Below are 17,866 nucleotides of genomic sequence, written 5' to 3'. Positions count from 1 at the left end.
TTTCCTCTTGGGAGAGAGTCAGCAACCACATAAGCCCAGTTGGAAGAAGGATACGGAAACCTGATCTTGATGGGCTCAATCCTGGTATCAACATCTCTCCGATTGGCTGGGTGATTCTGAGCCAGGCAGGAGCTGCCCCTTCAGAAGAGCATAAAACCAGGACTGCCAAATAGAAGATCCAGAACTCAGGTGGAAGCAAGGAAGTCTCTGAGCCAGTTTGGGGGAAAGAACCTGTGGCTGCTGACCCACCAGGAAGGACAACAGAGACTTCTGCTTACCCCAAGAACGAGAGCCAAAGTGAGTTGGGGGAACCCATTGGATGTGATGTCTGAAGTCCGGAGCTTGAATGGGCATATCTATACTGGATGTTCAATCTGGTTTGAAACCAATATAACTTTCAAGGCTTTGAGTCCAGAAAAAAGTATTTTTTGAAGGCAGGCTAGAAGTCTGTTGGGTATTTCTATTCCTCTGGAGAGGGACAGTTCTTATGGTGATTGAGCAAGGTGATTGAGCGAGTGGTTGCTGAACAACTCCAGGCACGCCTGGAAGAAGCGGACCATTTGGATCCCTTCCAGTCGGGATTCAGGCCTCATCATGAGACTGAAACTGCCTTGGTCGCACTGGTTGATGATCTCCGGCGGGCTAGGGACAAAGGTGAGAGCTGTTTCCTAGTTCTGCTGGATCTCTCAGCGGCGTTTGATACCATCGACCATAACATCCTTCTGGACCGTCTTGAGGGGCTGGGAGCTGGGGGCACTGTCATACAGTGGTTCCGCTCCTTCCTCCTGGGCCGTGTTCAGAAAGTGGTGGTGGGGGATGAGTGTTCAGACCCCTGGGTTCTCACTTGTGGGGTGCCTCAGGGTTCTGTCCCCTCCCCCATACTTTTCAACATTTACCGTACATGCAGCCGCTGGGAGAGATCATCAGGAGGTTTGGGATGGGTGTTCATCAGTATGCGGATGATACCCAGCTCTACCTCTCTTTCAAATCAGAACCAGTGAAGGCGGTGAAGGTCCTGTGTGAGTGTCTGGAGGCGGTTGGAGGATGGATGGCGGCTAACAGATTGAGGTTGAATCCTGACAAGACAGAAGTACTGTTTTGGGGGGACAGGAGGCGGGCAGGTGTGGAGGATTCCCTGGTCCTGAATGGGGTAACTGTGCCCCTGAAGGACCAGGTGCGCAGCCTGGGAGTCATTTTGGACTCACAGCTGTCCATGGAGGCACAGGTCAAATCTGTGTCCAGGGCAGCTGTTTACCAGCTCCATCTGGTACGCAGGATGAGACCCTACCTGCCTGCAGACTGTCTCGCCAGAGTGGTGCATGCTCTGGTTATCTCCCGCTTGGATTACTGCAATGCACTCTATGTGGGGCTACCTTTGAAGGTGACCCGGAAACTACAACTAATCCAGAATGCGGCAGCTAGACTGGTGACTGGGAGCGGCCGCCGAGACCATATAACACTGGTCTTGAAAGACCTACATTGGCTCCCAGTACGTTTCTGAGCACAATTCAAAGTGTTGGTGCTGACCTTTAAAGCACTAAATGGCCTTGGTCCAGTATATCTGAAGGAGCGTCTCCACCCCCATCGTTCTACCCGGACACTGAGGTCCAGCACCGAGGGCCTTCTGGCGGTTCCCTCACTGCGAGAGGCCAAGTTACAGGGAACCAGGCAGAGGGCCTTCTCGGTAGTGGCGCCACCCTGTGGAATGCCCTCCCACCAGATGTCAAAGAGAACAACAACTACCAGAGTTTTAGAAGACATCTGAAGGCAGCCCTATTTAGGGAAGCTTTTAATGTTTGATGTATTACAGTATTTTAATATTTTTTTGGAAGCCGCCCAGAGTGGCTGGGGAAGCCCAGCCAGATGGGCGGGGTATAAATATTATTATTATTATTATTATTATTATTATTATTATTATTATTAGAGTTAAGCAAGAAGGAACTAGAATAAAGCAATACTTCTTCTTTAGCAATCCCTCGTAGAGGATTAAGATTGTCTTCCATGAAAACATGGTCTTCACAGTGAGTCTGTAAGTGACTGTGGAGGCCAATTCTGGATCCACGTGTCCTTCCACAGTGGGGACACTGATCACAATGAGGGTTTGCCAAGCGTGCCTTCCTCTTAGCATGGTTCTCCCTTTCGTCCTGAGTTTGTGCTTCTTCAAAGTGTAGTGCAGACATGCCAGACTGTCCGCTGGCGATCCTAATTTACCTGCCTGCCTTGTCTTTAACCTTATTCCCTCTTAGGCCTCTTAGGGCTATCAGCCAACCTTCTTTCCTGGTCCAGCACCCTTGATCTGCCCCCTTAAACAGAGGATTTGTCTCCTTCATCCATGCTATCAAGGAGGACTGACCACAAACACCACTTGCCTTAAAATGCTCCTGGCCATTTGAGGAAGGCTAGGAGAGCCCTTGATTCATCTGAAGGCCTCCTCTTAGAATTCCTAGCCAGCTTTGAGCCCACCTTCTTCGTGTTCCTGGTGCAAAAGGGAGGCAGAGACTCCTATGGCTTCAGCAATGGCTCTTCCTCACGGCTGTCTCCATTCCCCGCTTGCAGGATGCTCATCACCTGGCCCTGGCTCCTGGCCCTGGTGCTCCTGGCAGCACGTGGGGACGCCTGGAACTGCATGTATGAATGGCAAAGTGGTAAGAGCTGCTAAGGGAGGGCTTACCTGTGGGTCAGACCCCAACCCAAGTGATACTTCTCTCCACCACCACCAAAGCATTCCTATTCCTCCCCAAACTGGTGACATCTCATCCAGTGGAGAAATCAAATTTATTCATGGAAAAGTTAACCAAAGGCTTACAGCTACAGGTAGGTAGCCGTGTTGGTCTGCCGTAGTCGAAACAAAATAAAAAAATTCCTCCCAGTAGCAACTTAAAAAGGTAAAGGGACCCCTGACTATTAGGTCCAGTCATAGCCGACTCTGGGGTTGCGGCGCTCATCTCGCTTTACTGGCCGAGGGAACCGACATACAGCTTCCAGGCCATGTGGCCAGCATGACTAAGCCACTTCTGGCGAACCAGAGCAGCGCACGGAAACGCCGTTTACCTTCCCGCTGGAGTGGTACCTATTTATCTACTTGCACTGGCATGCTTTAGACCAGCTACGTTTGTTCGTGGTATGAGCTTTCGTGTGCATGCACACTTCTTCAGATACAGTGAAACAGAAGTCACCAGACCCTTATATATAGTGAGAGGGTGGGGAGGGGTATTACTCAGAAGGGGGGTGGGAATGGGTGATTGCCTGATAGGTGTGGTAAACCTGCTGACGACTTCTCTTTCAGTGTATCTGAAGAAGTGTGCATGCACACCAAAGCTCATACCAACAACAAACTTAGTTGGTCTCTAAGGTGCTACTGGAAGGAATTTTTTAATTTTGTTTCGACAGAGGCTTACAGGGATTTTGTGCTGGCAACTGGCAGGATGTTGCTGACCGTGAGCCAGGGGAAGAGGGACTGGTGCCTAACTCAGGAGAAGGGGGGGGTCAGTGATTTGGGAGGAACTGTTCCCACCAGGAGGCAAGAGTCGGAGGCAGTTGCTGTTGCTGCAATCGCTCCCTAAAGCGCGGACCTGGAAAGACCTACTAAGATGCTCAACTGGCACGCCTAGGTCTCCAGAGCTGCAGCAGCAACCGTGTTCTCTTTGATAATAAAGAGTTAACCATCTGTCATGTGCATTCCTTTGGTTGGGAAGGGCCCCATCCAGCAGATTCCTCCCTTTATGTGTTCAGACTGAGGCTCTTCCATCCCCAGGCAGAGGAGTGGATGCAGCACTGAGGTGGCTGCTGTTTCCAAGAGACACCCTGATGGCGCTGTCTCCAGCTCTCAGAACCACCAACCCATTGCACAACTGGGCACCCCCAAAAATGTGTCTGGGGAGAGGGAAGGCCATGACTATGGCCATCCTTGGACATCAATGCCAAGGTTGGAGAGGACCGGTCTCTGAGCATGTTCAGTGTGCTTTCATACTCAGTACCAAGATGGCCCTCGTAGGACTCTATTCTGCATTATCCTTCAAGACTGCTTGGGGAGAAGGAGGGGGAACTGGTGCACTTTTACATTTCCGATTTGCCCAATGCGACCTCTATCTTGGTAGAGGTGAAATGAGGATGAAGGTGCTGGGAGATACTCAAGGATGTCAGAAGATCAACACACTCTTGAAATCTCCAACAACACGTTCAGATGTAATTTTCATTGGGAGGAAATGAGCACAACCTCTTCGTTGTCACTGCGATTTTGTCCTGCCCTTACACTGCACAATGACAACCCCCGTTTTATCCTCACAAGAGCCCTGCGAGGTGTGTCAGGCTGCAGGAGAAAGGACCAAACTCAGCCTCTGGCTCTCAGCACCACCAGCTTCTTGCAGGACTGGGCTTCCCCCAAAATGCAGGGAGGTGGGAGAAGGCATGAACATTGGCCTCCTTTGATAGCCATTCCAAGGTTGCAGAAGGCCCGTCTCTGAGCCTGTTCAGCTTACTTTTCTACCAAGGTAGTTTAAAAGCCTTTAAACACCGCAGAGCCTCACCTCTTGGTTGGAGGGCCATGAAAAATCGAAATCTGGAAATGCAACTATTTTAATATCAGTGTGGCAATATTCCTCCCTCTTCTGTTGCAGCTTCTTTGATCACTGAAAGTGGGTCTCCTGAGGGGCTTTGCAAAGCTTCCCCCGGTCTCTGCTGCTCCCTGTTCTTGTCCAGAGAGGAGCTTCCATGGAGGCTGTATAACTCTCTAACCATTTATTCTCCCTCCATCTCCTTCCCATCATGCTCCAGCTCACAACTTGGCCAAAGGCCGCCCAGCCTTCCAGTCCTCCATCTACCGACATGAGATTTTTACAGGAGGAATCAAAGCTGTGGACGGGAATTGTGATGGGCTCTTCGGCTCGGGCTCCTGCACCCACACGCAGAAGGAAAGGGATCCCTGGTGGTACGTGGACTTGGGCGATGAGTATGCCATCTCGGCCGTGGTGGTGAAAAACCGTCAGGACTGCTGCGGCGACAGACTCCGGGGAGCTGAGATCCGTGTGGGCAACAATATGGCTCACCGTAGCAAGTCCAATGCCCTGTAAGTTCCATTTCCCACACCCTCAATCCCTGTAACAAATGTTAGGTTTCTGTTACGCCAATGTGCAGTGTTTGGAGTCACAAGACTCTGTTTACATTCCAGACTCTTGGAAGTCTCACGGGAGACAAATGTTGATGTTACTGGTTTCCTGTTTCTTTGTTTCAGTTGGTTCTCTGCCTTTCACAGAGAGCAGATGCATATTATTTTCTGTCCTGCGTAGTTAGAAATAAAACGTGGCGATGTAGCACATATTTCGACTCCTTCTGCTGTCCGGGTACTCTGCGGAATGGGGGAATGTGCCTGAAGCCTCATCAAAGGCTTAGGTTGTTAATCACCGTCGGAGGAGATTCTGAAGACACAACCGGAGGACTAGCTCGGACGTACGGAGATTCCGACAACAAAGACACCCCAGAATACATCCAATATAATTTGATGTATGTCAGGAACTGGTGTCAGGAGTAGGTCAGCAATTTTGTAAAAAACCACCACGGTCATTGAAGTTAACTCTCTCTCTCTCTCTCTCTCTCTCTCTCTCTCTCATATTTGATTTTGCAAATATAATTTTACAGCAAAATCATTTACAAATCCATATAAAGAGATTTATCTGAATCTCATGACATCCCCTGCCCGGGTCTAATGCCTACACTTGCAACTGCACATCAATCCATTATCCACATTTTGTGTCCATCTATTTATCCATAATCTTTGTTACCTTACAAGTAAGGTTAAAATCCTGCTAATGTTCCCATTTGCTAACAATGCTCTCTTCAATAAATTATAAATTTCCCCCAATTTTTTAAAAAAAGTTCTTGTCCTCTTGGTTCCTGAGCATTCCACTTTTATTCAAAGAACCAAGAAAGCGCAGGCCTGGTGATCTCAGGAACTCTGCCCAGTAGGTCTTGCCCTAAGGAGGCAATTGTGAGGACTGAAGGTCCCCAACTTCCCACAGTCCCCTCCACTCCAGGGTTTTCCCCAAGGAATCGGAGACTGCGTCTGTGCACAACCAATCTCTCCTCTGCTCTTTTCACTTCTCTGTGTGCTCTAGGAGACCAGGGGAGAGGAGAGCTGGTCACAGGAGGAGGGGGAGACACCTGGATTCTCCCACAGCCGGCCTCATCTCTGTCTCCTAGGCCCCTCCTCTCCTGCCTCTGAGTCTGGACTGCCCTCTGCCACAGCCTCTTCCTGCTCACAAAATCCTGTTGCCTCTTCAGTTTCCAACACCTCCTCCTCCTGCTTCCAGTCTGCTCCCTCTTCTCTCTGTCCCCATGTATCATTGTCCCACCACCAGTCCCCTGACCCAGAGCCTTCTTCCCCTGGGGTTCCCTCGGGGGTTCTCCAGCTGATGTCTCCCACCGCTTCTCTGCATCCAGCCAGTCTATGGCAGATATGTGCACTGATGACGTCTTAGGAGTTCCAATTTGTAGTCAAAATTGGGGAGAAATTGAGGGTTCTGCCTCCTTTTTAAACTATGCTCTTCTGGGTGGAACAGTGACTCTGGTCACCGTTTGGGGCTGGGAACAGAGACGGAACAAGCAGGTGGTAGTTATTTTGGAATATTTCGTCTAGACTACAACGGCAGGTAGCAGCAACATTCGCGAATGACATGAGATCCGCCCAGGAGGCCAGCGTTAGAGGGAGAGTGCATTCTTGTGGTATCATTAGGAACATTGTAGGTTTAGGAGTGCATTTCTCCGCAGCCTAGGATGGAGATTCCACATGGATCCCACCCTACAGGTGACTTTCTTTCTCTCCCTGCAGCTGTGGGACCATCACAGACACCAGGAGTGGATCCATCAGTGTCTTCAACTGTGATTGGCTCAAGGGCCGCTACGTGAGTGTCCAGATACCTGACCTTGAAGAGTACTTGACCTTGTGTGAGGTGGAGGTCTATGGCACCAAGGCAGAAGACCAGTGCTAGAAGTCCACACCTGTGTGTGCTTTGAGGGGAGGGCAAAAGTGATGAAACTGATGTTGTCTCTCCAATAAATTTTCATTGAGCGGGCTTCCTTTGTCTCTCCAGTTGACTTCTTGGGCCCTGAAAACCCGGAGAGTCTAAGATTTTGCCTGTGCCAGAGAGAAGCGACTGCAGCATTAATCAGTTTCATTCATCCTTGTTCATTGTATGGCTCTTGATCATGATGGCTATGGGATCTCCAGACTCAGAAATAGTCTATCAGATTCTTTTCTTTTTTTGTGAAATATTTTTATTGGTTTTTGCTAGAACAAATTTAAAATAATGAAGAGAAAAAACTTTTACCATATGAGATTCTCTGAATCTCGCGACTTCCCCTTGTCCTCTACGTGGGTCCTTAAAATAATTTTTCTCAGACTACATATTGTGGGAATGTTCAGGGATGCGGGAGAGGATATATTGTCTGATAATAGCCTTTCCAACTTGTGTTAACAAGTTCACAATTTAGCAGAGTAACATTCCCCCTTTTAAACTTGCAGCAGATGCATTTGCTCAGGCTCGCTGAAGCCTCTATAATAACTCTTCTATAAAAGTATAAAAAGAGTTTACTCACACATCATTCTGTTCACAATAGGATCCCAAAAGGCAGACTTAGCTTAGAAAAGTAACATACACCTGGAAACTATCTCATAAGAAGACAGTCCCTTTGTCCTCTCTTGGCTGGAAGCATCTTTAGCTAAGCAGATGTTGCTTCTTCGATGCATGTAGTCAAAAGAGAGAGAGAGAGAGAGAGAGAGATGGCTGCCCTGCCCTGTGCTTTTGTCGTTACCTGCACAGGTGAGGCCACACCCACCTCTAGTCACATGCAGAGGAATTCTGTCCCAACCCAGAAGGAAACAGGAAGTTTACCTGTTGGCTGGACAAACATTCTTCCCCATGTGTAAACATGTTCACTCTAGGAATGTTGTACTTGACTGCTCTTGTGTTTAACCTCCCACACATATCATTACGTTCTCCACAGCTTTCATCTCTCTAAATTATCCATGTCTTTCGTTTCTCTACAAGTTATTTTTAAAGTCCAGCTAACGCTTTTATTTGTTTACAATGGTCTCCTCAGTAAGTTATGAATTTCCCCCATTCTTTTTAAAAGTCATTATCTTCTTGATTCCTGAGTCTCCCATTCGGCTTTGCCATTTCAGCACAGTCCAGCAGTTTGGCTTGCCATTCTTCCTTGGTCGGTTCTGTTGGTTCTTTCCATCTTTGGGCTAGTAGCATCCTTGCAGCTGTTGCCGCATACATAAACAGTCTTTTCTGGTCTTTTGGGATGTCGGAACCTGTAATTCCTAGTAGGAAAGCTTCTGGTTTTTTAACAAATGTTATTTTAAACATTTTTCCAATTCATTCCCAAAAAGACTTTGTTACCTTACATGACCACCACATATGATAAAAGATAGCCTCTTTTTCTTTACACTTCCAGCAAATATTGGAGCTTGTTCCATACATTTTGAATAGCTTAGTAGGAGTCAGGTACCACCGGTACATCATTTTCATATAATTTTCTTTCAGTGTACAACATGCTGTGAATTTCAAATCTGTTCAGTCTATCAGATTCTTAAGGGTAGTTGCTGGGAGATTCCGTTGCCTTCAAGCCCCCCTGAGAGGCTTCCTGGAGGCCCCTGGCTGCCCATTACTGGAAGAGGGACACAGGGTGAGATACACCCTTTTGGCCAAGTCCAGCAACGCTCCTCACGCCTTCTCCTGGCTTACAAAGGACATAAAACAAAGGAGGCAGGCAGGCCAGTCTCCAGGACAGGCTGGTGTTTTCTACAAAAATCTGCCCCTTTTCTCCTTATGGGGTATCCAAGAGCCCATATAGAGTCCTTATGTAGGTTCCCTATTGGTAGGAGAAAATAACTGAGGCCAACCAGAGAATATTGAGAAGCAAAGCAGCTCGTAAGCCTGATCTTTATTGATCTGTTGCAACAGGGTGCTCCCCTCACACGCAGGAAAGGAGGAGGCACCCAGAACAAAGGTGTGCCTGCCCTTATATAGAAATTTTAAATTTCCTGCCCTGGAGCTCCAGACTGCCCCTCCATACATCATGCATACATCACAGAAGGGATGTAACTCAAGACCACCACCCGAGATACATCATACCTACACCACAGAAAAGGCGGTCTACTGCAGAAATCTGAGTGCGTTGTTTATCTCGTCTGACAGGTTACCTGTTTAATGGTCACTTGGTTGGATACCCTGGGGAGCCTGGCCAGTCTTTTGTGATGATAAATACTTAGTTCCTGAGCCAGGTCACAGGCTCACCCTATTCAAACACAGACATACCCTTAAGGCAGGATTTGTGAAGGAAAAGACAATGGGGAGGCTTTTCCATTTTCCTTTGACCTCGCAGAGAAAACATTTGGTCTGTTTGGGAATCAAAAATGGTTTCAGGTCGGTCTTCCTGTGCTGATCTATGTACATGCTTGGTTGGTACATTTATGAACATTTATTATTTATCTAAGACTTTAAAATTCTCATCACACTTTTCCAGGGGTCATTAACTGCCACACTTCACGGCTCAAGGGAGTAGAAATTCACCTCCCAACACCCATTGCATGAAGCCAGGGCAACTCTTTCCCAGTGCCTGCATGTGGAGTCATGAATGTGACACTCGGGTAAAACTGGCGTTATAAGAAAAGTACTGCTCCTTTTCCTTTATGGGGTATGCAAGAGCCCGTAAAGAGTCCTTAAGTGGGTTCCCTATTGGTAGGAAAAAAATAACAGAGGCCAACCAGAGAATATTGAGAAGCAAAGCAGCTAGTAAGCCTGATCTTTATTAAAACTGTTGCAACAGGGTCCTCACTCACCACACTCAGGAGGGAGGAGAACCAAGAACAATGGTGCACAAGCTCTTATATGGATTTTTGAAATTGCCCACCCTGTAGCCGAAGACCACCCCCCAAAATCATCATACATACATCACAGAAGGAGGTGGTCTACAGCAGAAACCCTGTCTTCCAGGATACCTGACAATGGTCACTGATTGCTTTACCTGGGCAGCCTGGCCATTCTTTTGTGATAGCAAATACTTCAATTCCTGAAACCAGGTCACAGGCTCACCCTGTTCATACACAAAGACGCCCTTAAGACAGGTAAGCAGAAGACAATGGAGAGGCTTCCCCATTTCCTTCCTTCTTTGCAGAGAAATATTTGGGGTCAATTTAGGAGAGTCAATATGGCTCTGGGATTGCTCTCCTGTACTATTTCGGACACGTGGTTTATATACTTACATATGTGTTTGCCTTGTAAATTTATGAACATATGACTGATATATAAGAGACCCTAGAATTCATTTAACAAATCTGGTGTGGGGGGAGCTCTGGCCTGCCACTTGGATGAGAAGGATGTTGTCTGGATACTGCACAACGAGACATCAACCGCTTCAAATCTGCAGTGGACAAGCTCTCTGTTAACTCTGTCCAAGGTGCCCAACAGGCAATGTGACATGGCTGCTGTGTCCACACTAGGGCATAAATACCCACTCCTGTGGGTCACGGCTTCCACTGAGCGCTTTTGATTCCATGCCTCCCAAATCCACCTCCCTCTTTCCTGTCCCCACTGGTGGGCAGTGCCAGGTGGGAGCTCCTCACACACTTTGGGGGCCCCTCTCTGCCCTGCGCCCCATGGCGCCAGCCAGGATGAGGTGTGAGTGGCAGGATTTGTCCCAGGAGGGCATGTCAACCTGAGCATGGGGGGGGGGGCTAACAGTGTTTTTAATAACCAACAAACAAAGAAATAAGTCACTGCTGAGGTGCCACCCCAGTTGTGATGCCCAAAGAGGTTATGGTGATGCGTCCACAGCTGCTCCCGTTGGCTGGGGGCTGTCTATGATGTCACTGTCTATGATGTCACAAAGGCACCTGTCAGTTGCCTGGCTATAAAGGTGGCCTCTCCCTCTTCCCAGCCCAGACCTCAGAGGCAGCAGCTGTGGCACTCAGCTCTGGGGGGTCTCCTTCCTCGGGGAGGCAAAATGGCAGGAGGAAGGAGGCACTCATCCCGCAATGGGATTCTGAGGAACAGGCAGAAGGCAAGTTCGCTTGCTGGGTGGGATCACAGCTTGAAGGCAGCTAATTTCCACAGTCAGAAGCTGGCTGGTGTCTGGTAACGGACCCGGCAGAAGCTGGCAGGTGTTGGTGGCTGGTGGAGTTTGCATTCAGAAGCCAGCGGGTGCCGTAAGGTGCTGCAGATGTCAGCTGGCTGAAGGTCACCTTTGGAAGTCAGTTGGCAGAAGCTGTGTGGATATTCATGACTTGAAGCTGGGTGTGTGTGTGTGTGTGAATGCAGAGCGGCTGGTGAGTGAATGCGTCCACAGACATTCTTCACGGGATGGCAGATGGTGTGTGTCTGCGAGTGCAAATGGGAGGTTTCGAATGGTGTGTGTCTGCGTGTGTGAATGGGAGCGTTCGGACGTGGTCCAGGTAAGTAGTGTTGTGGCTGGGAAATACGTGCTCAGGGGGTGGCAGATGCCATCCTCTGGGCACAGGGTGAATGGAACCAGTGGATATTCATGGGTAGAAACCAGTGGAAGTTGACCAGGACGTCGGGGGTGAAGTTACCAGGCAGCAGCCAGTGGAGGGTCTGGCTGAGGCTGCTGGACGGAGGCCATCCCACTCAACGTGTTGTTTGCCTTTCAGGAAGCCAGTGAGGTTTTCCCCGAGACCAACTGTGAAAGTAATGAAGAGAACAGCAGGACTCAAGCAAGGCAGTTTAGATTCCTAAATAAATGCCTTTTTTAAAAAAGCAAAACTGTGTCTGACTGGTTTCACATAAAACAAATGCAATGCTAAGTTTCTAAATGCATACATGTTTCGAGTAAAAATAATAATATAATAAAATTTTATTTATATCCTGCCCTCCCCAGCCGAAGTCGGGCTCAGAGCAGCTAACAACAGTAAAAGTAACACAGTTTACATAAAATCACCATCAATTACCATATTTTTCGCTCTATAGGACACACTTTTTCCCCTCCAAAAATTAAGGGGAAATGTGTGTGTGTCCTATGGAGCGAATGCAGGCTCCTTGGCTTCAGCGATAGCAACGCGAAGCCTCCGAAGTGCAAAGGGAGTGCTCCCTCCGTGCTCCAAAGGCTTTGTGTTGCTTTCGCTGAAGCCTGGATAGCGAGAGGGGTCGGTGCGCATCAACCCCTCTCACTTTCCAGGCTTCAGGGATAGCCGCCTGAAGCCTTCGGAGCGTAGTGCGAGTTGCCGCTGCTCTCCACAGGCTTTGGGTTCAGCAAAAGGAACCCGAAGCCTGTGGAGCACAGCCGGAACTCGTGCTGTGCTCTGAAGGCTTCAGGGATGGCCACAAGACTCTCCTGGCTTCAGCAGAGAGGGACAGCTGCGCAGTGCCCCTTCAGCGAAGCGGGAGGAGAAATGGAAGGGGCTCCGTTTCTTCCTTTTTTATATATAGAATGTTTATTGAAATTTTCAAAAAATTAAAAGAAAAACAAAAAAACAAACAAAAAACAAAAAACACACATATAGTTACAATCCTTTCTTTCAATAACATATTTCCTTGACTTCCCCACATCTCCCCTTCTTGTATTCCAATTCAGTTTTTAATTCAGCAAGTTCCTATCCCCAAATTTTACCTTATTATATTTAAATCCTTTTAATTAACCAATTTTAACATAAACCTCAATCTTTATGCATCAATACTTATTCTTAATGTCTTTTTCTAAAGTCGACCCCAATTCCATTTCACGAGTTCCCCATTTTAATATAAGTAGCAAAACAAAATATATGCAAGAAAAAACAAAGTATATTTGTACCGCCTTTGGATACCCAAAACCCCACTCCCCGCCTTTCCCGGTTTCAAACTCCAACCGATGTCCCTCAGTCTATCTAGTGTCAGCCTGGTGACCTCACATCCGAGGCCCTTAAATCTCTCTCCTCTCTGCCGTTTTTTTTGATAGTCCTTTATAATAAACACCAAATCTCGGAGAAGCTCTGTCCCAATAAGGTCCATGTTTCTTCCTGCCAGGCCTCCATATTTAGAATTGTAATCCAAATCTTGTTTCTTACTTCTTTTAAGTCCAAGTGTCCCAGAAACTCCTGCTTCCACTTTAGTCAGGTTTGTCTTTTCCTTTATATCCATCTTTACAGGCCTCTGGCTCTCTTTAATCCTCTGCGGCATTGTAGCTCCTCCTTCCTTTCCCTCTAAGGAGGAAGGGGCTCCGTTTCTTCTGCTGCTTCGCTGAAGGGGTGCTGAGCAGAGAGGGGGAGAATTTTTTTTCTTGTTCTCCCCCTCTAAAACAAGGTGCGTCCTATGGTTGGGTGCATCCTATAGAGCGAAAAATACGGTAATTGAATTCATTCTAAAATCAATTCATTCTAAAATCAATTCATTCTAAAATCAATTCAGAATCAAATTACCGTATTTTTCACTGTGTAAGACGCACTTTCCCCCTCCTAAAAAGTAAGGTGAAATGTGTGTGCGTCTTATGGAGCGAATGCAGGCGGGAGGCTCTGCTCAGCGCTCCCTTTCACGAGCCGCGTGGAGCGTGTGTGCAGCTCTTGGGGGCTTTTCCCTGCTTGCTGTCCTAGCTTCTGGGATTCAGATTTTTTTTTTCTTGTTTTCCTCTTCCAAAAACTAGGTGCGTTTTATGGTCTGGTACATCTTATAGAGCAAAAAATCCGGTAATGGCAACCATTGGGCTAGAGTTCTGTGAGGATGACCAAAGGAGGGGGTCAGACTGTGCCTTGGCCAAAGGCCTGGTGGAACAGCTCTGTCTTGCAGGCCCTGCGGAAAGATGTCAAGTCCCGCAGGGCCCTAGTCTCTTGTGACATGGCGTTCCACCAGATCGGGGCCACAGCCGAAAAAGCCCTGGCTCTGGTTGAGGCCAGCCTAACCTCCCTGTGGCCCGGGACCTCCAAGATGTTTTTGTTTGAAGACCGTAAGTAGTGTTCTTTCTTGCCCCCACCCAATGGGGGGGGGGGTTGTGCAGGTGTTTCTGTAGTTGTTGCCAATGGCTACGATGATGTCAAAGTTTATGTGATGTCACAAACAGACATGGATTGCTGAAAGGAAAAGCTGGAGGCTTTCTTTCACCCGGGTCAAAGACTCAGTTTGGCACCTCCTCACACACATATTATAGTGGTAGTAGTAGTAGTTGAAGAAGAAGAAAATGTGATAATGATCAGGCGCATACCAGTGAGTAAGCCCTATTGAACTCTGTGAGACTTACTTCTCAGTAGTAAAGGCTTGCACTTTAAGGCTCTAAAGAATAAAATAAAATAAAATAATAAATACTCCAGAAGTTTCCTTGAAAAATTACTGGCTGCTGAACCAAGAAAAGCTCTCAGACCCAGGGAAATTAATTGGTACACAATGCAATCAAAATATGGGTCAAGCAAAAGTGTGGTGCACCCTAAGATATGTCTATTAATTTAAATGATAGCTCTGAGTAAAACCTAGTTGGCTACTGTTATGTACTGAGTTGAATAGGATCCAGAATGCAGCAGTCGGATTGGTCCGCAGGAGCCACCCAATCCAACTCCAGGTGGAAGTGAATCCGCAACCTGATTGGCCTACAGGAGAATCCCGGAATTAGCCAATCATGTGGGGCCCATTGTGTAAATAATGTATATAAAGCAGACATTCTGGGGGAACATTCATTCCTCCTCACCACTATGAGCTGAATACAGAGCATGAAATCCACACTCGACTCCAAGTATATTTCAGCTACCATGAAGTATTTTTTTCAGAAGTCATGTAAAAAGGTCTCAGGATAAAGAAGCAAGTCTGAATGTGAATTAGATTTGCAGTGCAGACTGCCTTAATTCACCTTCCTGCCCTGGCATTTACTATATTTTTTCATGTATAACACGCCCCCACGTATAAGACGCCCCCTATTTGGGGGGACTCCAAATTGAGAAAATGGGGGGAGATTGTATCCACGTATAAGACGACCCACAATTTTGAAGATATTTTTAAAATAAAAAACCCTTGTCTTATACACGGAAAAGTACGGTATCTCTTGAGGCTGTCAGCCAACCTTTTCTCTTGGCCCAGAGTCCTCAGCTCCCTTGGCCAGAGCAGCTGCCCCTTTAGACATCTCTGACAGTTGCTCAGCAAAGCAGGGAGCTTCGGATCAGGGATGCTGTCCTGCCGCCCTCACGGTTCAGGCAAGAGACCCCAAGAGCATAAAATCCATATCTTTCATGCATTTACCTACAAGGAATCATAGAATTTGGGAGTTGGGCCATCTCAAGTAAAGCATCAATGGCAGATGTCCATCCGACCTCTGCTTAGAAGCCTCCAGAGGAGGAGAGGCCACGTGGAACATGTCTGCAGTTACACTGGCTCCATGTTTATTAATTCTTCCCCCTCTTATCTTCTCAGCAGTTTCTAACCAACGCCATGCTCTCGCCAAATGAGTGGTCTCCTGCCCCCCTTTCAACCTTTTCCCTTCGTTTCCAGGTTCCCCATTTCAATGGTCACCGAACCACAGATTTAATCACACAGCTGCCACACCTCACTGACTTCTCCAAACTTACTCAACCGCATATTCTTTAACGTGTAACATTAGCATGCCATTTTTTTACGTAATTTTCCAGAACTCTCTCTTTCTCTCTCCCGCTCACTCCATTTCCATGCTGACAAGGACTGAACAGGAACGCTTTTGCCCCACGCATGTTCCCCCGCCATGGCCATTTGAGGAAGAGCATGGAGCTCTCTGGCCAACAGGGCTCTTGATTCTTCTGAAGGCCTCCTCTCAGCATTCCTGGCTGGCTCTGAGCCCACCTTTCCCATCTTCTTACTCTTCCTGATGCTAAGAGGGAGGCAGACCCCGATGGCTCCAGCACGACCCCCTTCCTCCTCGCAGGAGGTGACTCACCTGGACTTGGCGGCTGGTCCAGGCACTCCTGAAAGGGGATTCCCAGAGCTGCAAGCCTGAACTGCCAGGTGTTGGGAAGAGTTGCAAGAAGGGAGCTTGTCTGTGGGTCAGACACAAACCCAAATCGTGTCTTTCCCCCCAACACACATACAGGGAGAACTCCTATTTCTCCCCAAACCAATGACCTAGAAGCTGCTCTTCTGATGGTGAAAACTTGAGTCCTCTTTCTCTATGGGATGGTCATATTTTACAACAACAACATCATAGCTTGCCGGATCGGGCCCATCTAGTCCAGCATCCTGTGGTCAAAGGGGCTGAAGAGTTGCCTGTGGGGAGACAGCAAGCAGGATTTTAGCACCAGGAGGGGCAGACTAGATGTTCGAAAACGTGGCCCCTGCCAAGGGCACCCCCCACAGGGCTGCCAAAATCATGGTACTTCGCCTGAACTTTCCTTAATTTGTCCTGAGTCTTTTGGGGTTTTTGATGATTGCAGAGGTATTGCTCAAGACCTGTTTATCAGTGGTGTGCAAGGCTTACTTGGGCAAACACTAGCCTTGTGTAAGACTTCAGTGTTGAACCTTTTTAATTAAAATGGAAATGTCTTCCCCTGCCCCACCCCCAAACCACAAGGTGTCAGTTTTGCCCACTGCGAATCATGATAACGTTAGCTCAGAATTCGCTAGGGACTAGGGCCTTGGTAGCCCTGGTCAGTTTTGGTATATGATGTAGGTTTAGCAGGGTCAGTCTGGAAGCTGCATCTGTGTGGGTGGAATGTATAAGAACAGGCTTGCAAACCAGTCTTCTTGTCAGGCAATGGCTTTGGCTGACCAGTTAAGCCCCATGATTAGCCTAATCAAAGAATTGTAGAGTTGAGGGGTCATTTAATCCAACTGCAATGCAGGAATGCAGCTGCTCTGTGCCATGGAACAGATGGGTACCTCCATCTGGTTTATTTCCACATATAAATCACTACCCATCAGTGAGCTTGAGCTTGACACCAGGAAAGGTCCAAGAACAGATAATTCATTAGTCAGTCTATGAGAACTTAGAAAAGGATGCTGTGATTACTAAGACCCAGCATAGGTTTCTCAAAGATAAGTCATATCAAATGAACCCAATTTCTTTCTTTTTTATGGAGTAACAAGCTTGGTAGATCAGGGGAATGCTGTGGACATAGCGTATCTTGATTTCAGTAAGTTCTTTGGACAAAGTCCTCCATGATATTCTTGCGAGGAAGCTGGTAAAATGTGGCTTGAATGAGGTAACTGTTGGGTGGATTTGTAGCTGGTTGGCTGCTCCCATTGGCTATGGGTTGTCTATGATATCACAAAGGCACCTGTCAGTTGCCTGGCTATAAAGGTGGCCTCTCCCTCTTCCCAGCCCAGATCTCAGTGGGCAGCAGCTCTGGGGGGTCTCCTTCCTCAGGGAGGCAAAATGGCAGGAGGAAGGAGGCACTCATTACAAATATTATGCCTGAATGTATCTGAAATATACTCGGAGTTGAGTGTGGATTTCATGCTCTTTATTCAGCTCATAGTAGCGAGGAATGAATGTTCCCCCCAAAAATCTGCTTTATATACATTATTTACACAATGGGCCCCACGTGATTGGCTAATACTGGGATTCTCCTGTAGGCCAATCAGGTTGCGGATTCACTTCCACCTGGAGCTGGATTGGGTGGCTCCTGCGGACCAATCATACTGCTGGATTCTGGATCCTATTGTTCTAGGACCAATCAGACTGCTGCATTTTGGATCCTATCCAACTCAGTACATAACACCATCCTTTCGACTTGACAGCTCAGGGAAGATACCTAGCGTTATAAATTCATAGATAATCCATACTTTTACCGGCTCTCCTCATTCCAAGGCCATTTTAACCCTTAAAGAAAGGTGCATTTGGGCTCCACCTCCCTCCATGAACCAAGAAGCAGGAAGTCCTGTAGGCAGCAGGAACAGGGCATCCCGCCATAATCCCCCAAACGAGAGAGCAC

At 47.7% G+C, this 17,866-nt stretch overlaps 2 protein-coding genes and 1 long non-coding RNA gene across 3 annotated transcripts in view; 2 read left to right on the top strand and 1 right to left on the bottom strand.

Annotated features, from left to right (window-relative positions):
• LOC310766252 (fucolectin-like) overlaps positions 1-17,866 on the bottom strand; it is a 152,494-nt gene that overhangs the window by 96,245 nt on the left and 38,383 nt on the right. The window lies entirely within an intron of this gene.
• LOC310766257 (fucolectin-like) lies at positions 217-7,037 on the top strand. Its single transcript, XM_083622363.1, has 4 exons — positions 217-297; positions 2,557-2,645; positions 4,774-5,065; positions 6,824-7,037. The coding sequence occupies exons 2-4, from the start codon at positions 2,558-2,560 to the stop codon at positions 6,981-6,983; spliced, it is 540 nt and encodes a 179-aa protein (XP_083478489.1). The 5' UTR covers positions 217-297; position 2,557; the 3' UTR covers positions 6,984-7,037.
• On the top strand, positions 10,750-11,780 carry LOC310766288. Its single transcript, XR_014550020.1, has 2 exons — positions 10,750-11,452; positions 11,669-11,780. It is a non-coding gene; the product is annotated as an uncharacterized lncRNA (long non-coding RNA).

The sequence above is a fragment of the Podarcis filfolensis genome (genome assembly GCF_964270895.1).
Source record: "Podarcis filfolensis genome assembly, chromosome: 7".
In the NCBI taxonomy this organism is placed as follows: Eukaryota; Metazoa; Chordata; class Lepidosauria; order Squamata; family Lacertidae; genus Podarcis; species Podarcis filfolensis.
The sequence above is the reverse complement of the archived record's forward strand: the minus strand, read 5'-3'. Positions and strand labels throughout refer to the sequence as shown.